This window comes from Sceloporus occidentalis, unplaced genomic scaffold (genome assembly GCF_023333645.1).
Source record: "Sceloporus occidentalis isolate IW3139 unplaced genomic scaffold, rSceOcc1.0.p SCAF_31, whole genome shotgun sequence".
In the NCBI taxonomy this organism is placed as follows: Eukaryota; Metazoa; Chordata; class Lepidosauria; order Squamata; family Phrynosomatidae; genus Sceloporus; species Sceloporus occidentalis.
Genome location: NW_028317011.1, coordinates 2,454,010 through 2,467,250, shown reverse-complemented (window position 1 = coordinate 2,467,250; position 13,241 = coordinate 2,454,010). Strand labels below are relative to the sequence as shown.

General features: G+C 41.7%; 1 protein-coding gene across 1 annotated transcript in view; it reads right to left on the bottom strand.

The window, feature by feature from the left end:
• Positions 1-13,241, bottom strand: part of LOC149298729 (staphylococcal nuclease domain-containing protein 1) — a 356,956-nt gene that overhangs the window by 162,617 nt on the left and 181,098 nt on the right. Inside the window, exon 14 of the mRNA XM_089487066.1 lies at positions 8,761-8,833. Within this exon, the coding sequence (XP_089343192.1) occupies positions 8,761-8,833 (73 nt within the window). The remainder of the gene's footprint in view (positions 1-8,760; positions 8,834-13,241) is intronic.

Genomic DNA, 13,241 nt, shown 5'->3' with positions numbered 1-13,241 from the left:
AATCACAGGTGCAGTGGCAGAGGTGAAAACAAAAAATAAAGGAAGCACAGATACATAACAGAGGTGGTGAGCAACTGGGTCATTGACAGTAAAACATTTTTACCATGGCAGACACGGCCCGATATCACAACAAAGAGGAAAAAGGATGTGAGGCCAAGCGATAGAACTTTGAGATCAAGCACAGCCCAGGACACGAGTTGGAGAGGGGATGAAAATCATACTGAATGTATAATTTCACAAGCGTGAAAGACTCCTTCCTTGCAAGGACCTTAAATCAGATAACGGTCCCTTATGCATTCCCTGATCGTTGTGTTCAAATGCACTAAAAGGAAAGCCTCATTCTAGCCTTTTCTTCTTTGCGTTGGGTCTCAGCAGAGATACCTTTTAAAGTCTATCTTCACTTAAATAAAACAAATTTGAGATAAGCATCTGTTATTCTTGGCAACATTTTATCGTTGCGTTCCGATAAATAACCCTTAAGGGTTTGGCAGCCTGTGTTACTCCCTCCCACCTGAGTTCGTTATTCTTGAAGCAGTTGGGAGGGATAAACCTAATCAAGTTTAGAAATCACCATTCCACCCAGGAACAGACAACAAGAAAGTGTTCAACATAGCCCATCATTTACTGCAAGAAATATTAACTTACAAAGAGCTAGAAAGTCATCAAGTGACTTCTAGTAGATATATCCGAACAGGAGCATGGCAAAGGGAGGTAAACCGATTACAGTGTGGACCACTTAGGAGTCTTCAATCTACACAGAATGCTTTCTAAAGCAGCTGAAGGGTTCAAGTAAAATAACTTGAAAAGGAGGTGCCAGATTGTTCTTAAAATACTGACTACAAATTGTACATGTGAGGTCAATGTATAAAATAGAAAATTTTCTAAGGACAGGTCTACTTTAAATGGTAATCTGCAAAAAATAGTTCTGCCAAAGGTTTTTTTCCCCTTTTTATTGTGACACCCAATTAACCCCTTCGAGACAAAGGCTGATTTTACTTTTTGTACCCTTTGTGACAATGGCCTTTTTAACATTTCTGCGCTGCTTGTGTTTAGCTGTAATTTTCTTCTTTCCCGTTTACTGAACCCACACACATTAGATATTGTTTTTTTCAGGACAAGAAGGGCTTTCTTTAGATGACATTGTTTTGATTGTATCATATTATTTACTATTAAAAAAATAAAATATGGTGAAAAATTTAGAAAAAAATGACTGTTTCTAACTTTTAGTTGAAAAATCTTTTACTCATCTATAAAAGGTAATGAAAAAACCTGCTAAATAGATTCTACTATTTGTCCTGAGTTTAGAAATACCCAATGTTTTTATGTTTTTTTGCTTTTTTCTACCCATTATGGGGCAATAAGTACAGGTAGCGTTTTGCTATTTCAAAGCCATTTTTTCCAAATCTGGTAATTCTTCCCCCCATGTGCCATTTCGGGTATCTTTGAACCCGGCCAATGCAATTTACCCCATCAAGTCATATATTTTTGAAAACTAGACAGCCCAGGGTATTCCAAATGCTAGTATTTTAACTCTTTCCATGCACCATATCTACCACCAGTCTGTCAAACTTTATGGTAGTCATTTTTTTGCATTTGTTCAAATACCAATATGTGTTCAGCAACATCTCCTGAGTACAGCGATACCTCACATGAATGATTTTGCCTGGCTGTTTTGGGGCAAAAGGGCCACATTTGGGGCATGCGCTTTTTTCAATGTTGAACTTTGGCATTTGGGATCCACTGCCCATGCCCTATTTGGTACATCTTTGAGCCGGGCCATTTCAGTGTGCCCAACAAAACCATATATTTTTCAAAACTAGACACCACAGGGTATTTTAAATGCTGGTATTTTAACTCTTTGCATGCACATATTTTACCACCAGCATTTTTTCAAAGTTTGCAGTAATATTTTTGTGTGTGTATTTTTCCCACACACACCTACTTTATGTATGAATTTACAGCTCCTGGTATATGCCGCTGTCACACGACACCCCATAATGTGTTCAGCAACATCTCCTGAGTGCAGTGATACCCCACATGCATGGGTGTGTCATTTTTGGGGGGAACTAAAAGGCCACATTTGGTACGTGTGCATTTTTCTAATTGGAAATTAGATGTGTGGCCATCCTTCCCCCCCGTGTTAATTGGGACGTTGTTGAACCTGGCCCATTCAATTTACCCCATCAAATCATACATTTTTTAAAAGTAGACACCCCACGGGCATTTAATATGCCAGTATTTTAACTCTTTCCATGCGAGAATTGTTTTAAGCTAATATGCTAATTTTAGGACTTGCTCACAAAAATATATTTTTTATATATATATATTTTTTTTTATTATTTTTTTTTAAAAAAAATTTAACATTTTTTTTCAACTTGGAGGTTCCCCTGATAGTGACATCAGTGGGAAATGATTTTTACATTTTACTGTTTTTTTACTATTTTATTTTTTAATTTATTTTTACTAATCACACTGATTAGAAAGCTGGGCTCCATTGACTTGCATGGTGAATGCAGTACCTGTATTCAACCTGCAAGTGGAGCCAAAGTTCTCTAGATGGTCTGGACCATCTAGCGAACTTTTAAAATTTGTGGTTCCTGTTACAGGACGGCGGCCATCTTCCTTGATGGCGAAGATTGCCGGCAGCTGCGGCTGTGACCGCTCTCCGGAGCGGTCACAGCCCATCAAAAGGTTAGTGTTTGGTGTCGCTGGATGCCTCCTGATCGAGGCATTCCAGCGACACCATTTAAGTTTAGAAAGGCGATCATCGATCGCCTCCTAAACGCTTTTAAAACAGGCGTCCGCCGCCATACAAAGTATGGCGGATGTTGACGCCCCGTGGAGGGGCCAGAGATGGCCCCTTCGTGCCGATCGCGGCGTTGCTGAATGCCTCGAGGTCGAGGCATTCAGCAACGCTTTTTGGGTGCAGAAAGCGATAGTAGATCGCTTTCTGCACCCGTTTAAAGACGTGCCGGTCCTGGCACGTCAATTGTCGTAAAGCACATGCTTTTCCGTGCCGTGCCAGGACCGGCAATTGTCATTAAGGGGTTAAAATAATATGTATGTAGCGGCAGGCCTTGTGTCTGGGTGCGAAGGAGGGAGCTGATACCAATGACATTTCAGTGTCTTTGTTAATAATCACATAAAATATTCTCGCTGTTCCACTGAAACATTTTTGGAAATGTCTTCTGAAGAGCCTGTGTATCTTGTTGCTTGAATGATCAGATTTAGCAAGCTTTAGTGTACCTTGCATTGGAAAAAACACTGCCACACATCACCAGGCGTGTTATTCATTTCTGAAGCGATAGGCAGCATACATCATATTTCTCAGTGTCTGACAGATGTGCATATGCTATAAACAAATATCTATACTGTAATCCCTTTTAAGGCTACTATATTTGAGTTTACAGTGTTTGAAATCTCCAAACGACCTCCAAGTAACGTAAGCAATATTCTGAAAGATACAGCAAATATGGCCTCCAGGAGTAGTTCTGCGCATGAAGCACTCAAGGAAGCCTGATTATTGGGTTATCTAACTTTGGCGAAGCTGGATCAGTTGTTTCTGTGAAATCCGCCACTTGCACTTTAAGCATAGTACATGGTGATGTGTAATTATATGAAATCTGCAGCTCTTGTCTCCTTGCCCAACCAGAAAGCATTGTGTGATGGTAGAAATGTTCTGTCACAGGCCGGGAGCCATCACGTTTTATCGGGCACCAAATGACACACACAACTAATAAGACATGGTCGTGTGACAAGCCTCCCAGCATCACCAAGGGCAGGACACACTACCTCAAGCATAGATCATAACATTGCTATTCACTATTTAACCCTTTCACATTCCGTGGGCAGTGAACATGGGCTTGCAAAGCAGAATCCGCAACATTGTTATTCCTGTTTTTACATGGAGGTTTAATCAACAGCATGAAACGTTATGGGAAACCAGCAGGACAAGACAAGTGAAAAAGGTCAAGGCATTGATGCAAAGTTTGTTATTGTTACTATGGCTTATTTTAGTGAATCATGGATTATAAATGGGTCATTTTAAGATTTGGGAGCTACGCATAAAATGGACAATTAGTGAATCCAATAACAGAATACTTTATGGACATCATTCATACAAGGCAGGATTCTAAAGAGTCATACAGACTTTCTATAAAAATGTTGTTATATACTGTCTCATTTACCCATTTGTGGCTTATAGGCTTTGTGGCATATGATGGTGCTATACAAAAAAAATTCACTTGACAACTGCATATTAACAGGCATTACTTTAGAATTAACAGTATGTCTAGCATTATGGGGAAGTATATATTATGTAAAATATTCCCTTTAACAATGGAAAAACAGGTTTTATGAGTGTGACTACCATCCAAAACGCAATACCCTTATTTGCCGGATTTCATGGTAGAAACACAGCCACTTACACATTGAAATGCCCTGCCTCAACATCAATGAATTTTGCATGGACTCTGCCCAGGCTAACGCAAGTTACTTAGAGCTGGGTTTATAGAGCTATTCTACAAGCCGAGGGCCACGAGCTAGGAAAAGTATTTTGTATGTTAATACATCTCCATGATCGGTTATCTGCTGGAAGCCTAATTATCAAACCATGTTTGAAAATTGGATTGTTACATTAAAACACTTAATACCTTTTGCAGTTTATTCCACTTAACCCGTTCACTGACACATAAAACTGAACATACAGTTTACAAATTTATAATTAAAAACATAGGATAACAGTCGGTTAACCCGATTTTTTAAAAAAATATAAATTTGTCAGCCTATAACTTCAAGTCTAATGTCAGTTTTCAGGACGTTAACATTGCCTGTAATTACTGAGACATGTTAGATACTAAGAGCTTCTAAAAACATGCTTCAGCAGTGTCAGCCTATTACTGGATCCCATACTTTGACTGTGCAATTAACAGTGAGGGCAGCTGCAAAACAGAGCCCAATCTCATCCAAGGCTGATGGGAATGGAAGGCATGCTAAGGAAGCAGGGCTATCATCACACTGAAATTGACAAACTATTAGTAAAGCACATGAAGTGGCAAGTTGCACCAGCAGGAGATATCTTCCAAAGGAGGGAGTTCAGACAGCCCTGAGAAGAGAACATTACCTTACTAATAACCAACATGGAGAGGGGAAGCTGCAGGCCTGGACAGCTTTTAACGTGAGCCATGGACATTGCTCTGAGACCCCCAGCCCAAGGCTTGTATATGCTATATAGCAGAGCCCAGATGGTCATGGATATTAGATAATGTTTGAGGACAATTTTATATGTTCAGCAGAACAAAACACACAGGGGAATTAAATCTGCAAACACACAGGGATCATACACCCAGTTACTCACCATAGAGCAAAATAAATGAATCCCACTGGGGTGATCCTAGGTGGTATTTTACTACTCACAGCAATCCCTGGCCACCACTAAAATACAGGGATTGCTAGGAAACATCCTTACAATTTAGGTCAGGTAGCGCAAGCACTGCTAATGCAATGGCACAGTAATGGATCTAGTCAACAAACCTATCCTCTAAACCATTGTGGGGCCGGTCTGTAATAGCCATGGAGCGTCCTTATCCAGAAATCGGGGCAACCCTACCTATTGTACCATGCTGCAGTACTTTATTATGCATAAATACTGTATATATTACCTTTGACAATGTGCTATATAAACTAATTTGTGTTTTAAATTTTCGGAATGGTCCCTGACAAAGGCGTGAGGTTTGTATAACACCTGCTTTATGAAGATCTTAATCATCTGTCCATAATTTTGCTCACCCCTTCCAAATCCAGATAAAGAAGTCTGGAACATCTGCTCTACCGGAGAAGATGTAATATTTAACCAGACTGAAGGAGACAGTGGAAATGCTGCCTTATGGCTGTACAATCTAGGACCAGCTTGTTTTGAGTCATTCAGGAAGAGGTACAAAAAAAAAAAAAAAGGATGCATGAGTGGGAAAGATACCTTCTAGGTGCCCTTTAAAATATTTTGTTCCTGTGGCAAGAAAATAAAATATATGTTCTCAGAAATTCACTGCTCAGTCTTTACAGCAGTACAAAAGGCTGTTTTATCTCACAACGCCCTGCTTCCTTAAGATACTGTTTATCAACCTGGCACTAGAAATGCAAATAGCACGTTTTCAAAAGATGTGTTACAAAAGCTTATATTCTCCACTATCAAAAGCTTGGGAGTGCATAAGGATAATCGGTTGCAACGGTTTATATTAAAAATATTTAAAAAGTGAGCCTATAAATATATACATACATAAAAGCTTTGTTATTGTGGGAATTGTCAGTCATGTTCAGTGATGCTTAAAGTGAAGAGTACCAACATTGCACTTTGCTTCATGCTCCACCCAAAGTTACAGAATTCAGAACAAGGCTCTACAGAATAGAGCACAGTGGCCGAATGGGCCGATGCAACATGTTGCGTGGAAGGCAGGAGAGGGGGGCCGCCACATTATGTTGTGTGCTGGGGAGGGGCTGTCATACAGTGTTAATGGGGAGGGGGCAGCCACTGCATAGGGGGAGAGGCTTCCAGATAGTGGGGGAATGTGTTGGGGGAGAGGCAACCATTGTGTGCGAGAAAAAAAGTACACATTCAATATGCATTTATAAATGAGACAGTCGCACTGATTCAATGCAAAAAGCAACAGTTTGTTAGGATTACATAGGACTTGCCAAGACTCAGGTACTTTGACTTAGTGTCAGGCTTAGTAAGACATGGCAATATAGGCTATACACACACAATTAGCAGACTCACCACAAGCGAGGTGGTCATGTTGTGGATTACGAGAGGGAGCAGCCATCATGTTTAATATGTATGATGACTTGTGGTGGCACAGAGGTCTCTGGTAGTTGATGGTTCACTAACTTCTGAAAGCTTAATATTAACCAGCGATTCCTCTACCACAGCTCACCAGATACACTCAACATATGCACTGATTAGAAGTGTCATGGCGGGGAAATTACATGATATGGACTAGGGCTGAAACTAATCGATAAAATCGATAATGAAAATCGTTGTCAACGATTTTCATTATCGATTAATCGAATCGATTTTTATCGATTATAAAAATTATAATCCGACCTCAAACAGAGATCGGATTATAACACTAGAATCCAGATCCCCCGCAACGCTGCAGGGGACCTGGATTCCCCTCACTGTCGGCCGGTCTCTCACTTCTGTCTCTCTCCCCCTCCTATACACCCCTCTGACTCCTCCCCCCTCCCATACGACACACTGCCTCTCTCTACCCAGCTCCCTGGTGTCTTGTGAACCTCCGTGGCTGACAGGAGGCAGAGTGGTGTATGGGAGGGGGGAGGAGGCAGAGTGGTGTATGGGAGGGGGGAGGAGGCAGAGTGGTGTATTGGTGGGGGGAGGAGGCAGAGTGGAGTATGGGAGGGGGAGGAGCCAGAGTGGAGTATGGGAGGGGGAGGAGCCAGAGTGGAGTATGGGAGGGGGAGGAGCCAGAGTGGAGTATGGGAGGGGGAGGAGCCCAGAGTGGAGTATGGGAGGGGGAGGAGCCCAGAGTGGTGTATGGGAGGGGGAGGAGCCCAGAGTGGTGTATGGGAGGGGGAGGAGCCCAGAGTGGTGTATGGGAGGGGGAGGAGCCCAGAGTGGTGTATGGGGGGGTATTATGAATTTCAGGGCATATAGGGGGTATAAGGCATATCGATATTAGGCATATCAGGGGGGCATAAAACATATCGGGGGTAAAAGGTATATCAGGGGGCTCAGTTGCATATCACTGGCATATAAGAGGTATAAGGCATATATGGGGGCAGAGTGGCAAGCTGGGGGTCAGATGTGCATAACCGGGGGCAGTTTGGTAAATAAAAAAAATTTAAACAAGACTTTTTTCTCATAGTTTTTATTAAATATGAAAAATAGTTAACATATGAATTAATATTTACTAATAACTTTGTATTAAAACCTAGTTTGAGAAACACTGTTTTATTTCTTGTAGCTTTTATTATGTCAGTAAAATAAGAAGGTGAATAGAGAGAGGCCATTGTGATAGAGATGAAAGTGTAAATTGTAAGTTTTTTATTACATTATTTTAAATTGAATTTTTTTTTTTAATTTTTTTATCCGATTAATCGAAAAAATAATCGGCCAACTAATCGATTATTAAAATAATCGTTAGTTGCAGCCCTAATATGGACATGCTGATATAATTTAAATCACATCAATTCACAATAGTATTATGCAGCCTCATTCATAGACATTGTGAGAATAAATGCGGATGTTAACAAGTGTAGATTAAGAATTAAGTTACTCGGTTGGAACACTTATGAATCAAAAGCAATGGTTTGTCTGGCATATTACAATCAAATCTGAACAAAGGGGTTTATTTACGTTTACACATGATAGCATTTCAGATAGCCAAAGAGACTTGTTTATGAAAGCTTGAACGTTACTAACTTGGTGACCTGTCATTTAACTGAGAGGTATATAAAGTGTGTTTATGAATAAACTGTGTGTAAATAAAATGCATTAGTGCAACTTGTAGGGCTGAGGAGCACTGTGACTCACTCAAGTGCTTTTGGCATAGGAAAATGTTAATCTTTTTCCTGTACTTTTGAACATTGCCTGTAGTCTTCATGAGCCTTGTGCAAAATTTCACATGTGGTCCTATCACAATAGCAACCACTTAAATACATCTGCTAAGTGAACTACTCCCTTGGTTGATCGAAGATCACATCCCAAACCTTTCACCAGAACGCTTAACATTCAATAAGCCTTACCCCTGAGATGTCAGCCACTCTGTGGATTGGAACTTCCTTCTTGCTGTGAAGACCTTTTGCATTCTTCATGGCTCTATTAGGGAAAGAAAAAAATATATTTTGTATGGTCTGCTGTTATATGACCAGCATGCTCTCCCTCACAACTTTTGTAACCTCTGATTAAGAAAATAGGATGTGGCATTCCACCGGACCCCAAAAGAATGTTTTACCTTTCTATTGCCAATTCTTTAAAACAGCATGTGTGCAGTGATTAAGACAGTCTCCGTGTAAGACTGTTAGTGATGTGGGGAGGCACTCAGCTTTATTTGTCCTCCTTGGCCAGAAGGTGCCAGACATCCTCTGCCCCCTTGCCAAGTGAACCCCCCACCACAATGTATCCTCTTCAAACACTTATTAGCAAATTATCAATGCAACCTAATTACCTAATATACCATATATATATAAATGAGAAAAGCAGCAGAGCTTGCTTTACGCGCAGATTGAACATTTAGCTTCTGCATAAAAAAAAAAAATCTGTACAAGAATTGTAAACTAGACCTCATGAGCAAAATCTTGTTGGGGGAAAAAAGAAAAAAAAAAAGGAAAGAAATATGTAATCAAACATGAACCTAAATTAATTTCAACTCCCGCAGGCTGATTTAATAAGGGTCATAGTTTTCACGGTTCTAAAACATTCATTAGCCAGGTGGTAGAATCATATGCTCCTTATTGTTCTCTAAGATCCCTCATACACTGTTTACAGATATATCTGGCTCCTAAATGAGGATTCTATCAGCGGATATGCAAATCCTACTACACAACCGCATGCCTTGCAATCCTCATCCTACAGCAGCAGCTGGAAATACAGAAAGTGGAGAGAAGACAATATACTGAGCATGTTCACACTGTGTGAGCACAGACTTATTTCTCAGAGTCTTACATCAACATTTGCATCCATCACTAAATGAAACAGCACAGAATAAAGTCTTGATAGTGAAGCACAATTTTACACATCAGAAGTAATGCTACTTTATCTAATTCCTGTGATTGCTTAATCAGATGGAGGGTTATATAAATGCAAAATCTGCAGTCTGAGCTCTGGAGTTAATGGGGAAGATTTGTTCAGGTGTAAAGAGCATAGCTCTTCGAAGGGGGCAGTTAACGGTCAATGAAGTGAGGGAATTGGCTACACCACCCACTTGCCATCCAGCAGAAAAAAAAAAAATAGATACACTTTTAACCGAGACTTGCTGTCTAGATGAATAGACTGTATATGAAAAGCAAGCGTAAGATAGAATTGACTTCTAATTGTCGCTACAAGAGAAAAAGGAACAATACGTTTGGGCTCGTCAATAGTTTAGCCATGTCTTCACAAGTAGCTGGCCTGTTTGAATGATGACTCTGCATGCCACTGTAAATATAGCTCTGCTCTCCGCTCGATTCCTTTACCACCCGTTGGTGAGGGAAACTATTGTGTGCTGTTCTTCCTGTCGTGGATGAAACAAAAATGTAGTCTCCGAGCCCTTCACCCCCTATGCCGGGCAGCATTTAATAGCCTGACAGGTCAAAGGAAGTGGAAGGACCATACTGAGCTGCTTTTCTTGCTCATCTCCAAGGTGATAGAATGGCCAACTATGCCAAAGGTTCACACCTCCTTTTAAAACATAACACTGCTAGATCCACCAGCTCCCCTACCAAAACTGCATCAATAAAAAGAGGGGTGGAGGGGAGCCTCGCCATTATGTGTATTTTTAAAAGTAACTATATATTTGGCTTTCTATTTTGGGTTAATTCACTGAAGTGGTGTCCAAAAGCCTAATTAGAATTGCTTCATTTAGTCTTGCTGCCAACAGGAAAAGAAAATATGACATCCCACACACTTTACTGCTTAACATTTTCCATATTAGTTTTTAAAAAGGTACCGATGGTTCCTGTACTGAACTACCTATTAAGACCTTTTCATCCATTTCAATGAATTAACTTCAGCACTTCTAGAATCTCACATGGCTGCATTACCTTGAGATAAAGAACAGAAATACTCGAAAATGCTTTCTTTGTTAGACCTAAACAAGTTGAAGTGACAGAAGTAGAGCAGATAGAATCACGTAAGTAAGAAAATCAAGAAAGCAGATGGATTGCTACTTCGGTGCAGATTTAGCAGGAACAGCACCAAATATTCCCAGAATCACTTACTGTCATTATCTTATATAAAACTGCCATAATTATAACCCTAGGAAAGTCTAAAATAAAAGGCCACATGGAGGGCATTGTTCCATTGCTGGCGACAGCCAGCATACTTCACACAAAAATGATTTGAAAGACCGCAATGGTGCCATGCTGTAGGGAAGATCCACCAAGAGACAAACTTAAAAAGTCGTTTTCCCGTTATCCACAAGAACCAAAGGCTTATGGGCAAATGGTAAGAATCCCACTTCAATCACCTAACGGCTAGTAAATAAAAATATATCCAGTGCCCTGTATTTAAGACAGCAGCATATAGGGGGATTATGGGACGCTATGTGTCTTGATTGCGTAATTAGAGTGGGAGTATATTTAAAACCATGCTCTTATCAGCCATGTACTCAAAGTACAAGTGCATGTATTCATCATGTTTACGATCGTAAACATCTTTATCTTTATCAATACGGTCAAACTAGTTAAGACAATTTGTGTTACTTAGAATGTCAGACTGAGCTGCATCTCCTTTTGCATGTGTTCTAATGACTGGTTAAGACCCATATCGCAAAAATAGGCATTGACTATCAACATTCGACTGCTGTCGGTAAAACAAAGCATTGGACTATTTGCAGATCCTAAGTGAATGAACCTTATGTGTGGGTAAAATGCTTAACTCCATGAGGCATGTCAATAGCCACAGCCAGCCTATCACCTGCTGTAGAAAAGCAGTCCGTCAAGTATGAGTAAAAAAAGGCATGGTTTTTACTAGGGCTGAAACTAAACGATAAAATCAATAATCAATAATGAAAATCGTTGACAACGATTTTCATTATCGATTAGTCGAATCGATTTTTATCGATTATAAAAAGAGGGTTTTTTCAGAGCAAATGCTCTGAAAAACTCATGTCCTTGTATAATCCGACCTCAAACAGAGATCGGATTATAACACTAGAATCCAGATCCCCCGCAACACTGCAGGGGACCTGGATTCCCCTCACTGTCAGCCGGTGGGTGTCCGTGCGATGCGCACAGACAACTTCCGCCTCTCCCCTCCACTTCCGCTCCTACGATGCAGTGGCAGCATCACATGATGTAGAAGCCCCAGCGGAAGTGAAGGTGAGTAACGGAGGCTGTCTGTGCACATCGTGCAGACCCCCACCGGTTTACAGAGAATCGAGGTCTCCTGCAGAGGATCATCCTCTGTCAGCTGGTGGGGGTCTGCGCGATGCGCACAGACAGCCTCCGCTACTGCCCTTCACTTACGCTGAGGCTTCTATGAAGCTGCAGTGAAAGTGCCTGTCAGCAACAGAGGTTCACAAAACACCAGGGAGTCGGGAGAGAGGCAGAGTGGTGTATGGGAGGGGGGAGGAGTCAGGGGTGTATGGGAGCCACCCTCCCATACACCACTCTGCCTCTCTACCCGGCTCCCTGGTGTCTTGTGAACCTCCGTTGCTGACAGGAGGCAGAGTGGTGTAAGGGAGGGGGGAGGAGGCGGCAGAGTGGTGTAAGGGAGGGGGGAGGAGGCGGCAGAGTGGTGTATGGGAGGGGGGAGGAGGCGGCAGAGTGGTGTATGGGAGGGGGGAGGAGGCGGCAGAGTGGTGTATGGGAGGGGGAGGAGGCGGCAGAGTGGTGTATGGGAGGGGGGAGGAGGCGGCAGAGTGGTGTATGGGAGGGGGGAGGAGGCGGCAGAGTGGTGTATGGGAGGGGGGAGGAGGCAGAGTGGTGTATGGGGGGGTATAATGAATTTCAGGGTAGCAGAGTGGTGTATGGGGGTGTAATGAATTTCAGGGAGGCAGAATGGCATATCTGGGGGAGTTAGAGTGGTGTATAGGGGAAGTAGAGTGGTGTGTAGGGGGAGTATAATGAATTTCAGAGTGGCATATCTGGGGGAGGCAGAGTGGTGAATCAGGGGGTATAATGAATTTCAGGGTGGTGCAGGGCATTTATGGGGCGGCGTGGCATATCAGGGGTACAGTGGCATATAGGGGGTATAAGGCATATCAATATTAGGCATATCAGGGGGGCATAAGACATCTGGGGGTAAAAGGTATATCAGGGGGCTCAGTTGCATATCACTGGCATATAACAAGTATAAGGCATATCGGGGGCACAGTGGCATATCAGGGGGCACAGTGGCATATCAGGGGGCACAGTGGAATCTCTGGCATATAGGAAGAATAAGGCATATATGGGGGCAAAGTGGCAAGCTGGGGGTCAGATGTGCATAACTGGGGAAAGTTTGGTAAATAAAATATTTTTCAAGGCTTTTTTCTCAGTTTTTATTAAATATGAAAAATAGTTAGCATATGAATTAATATTTACTA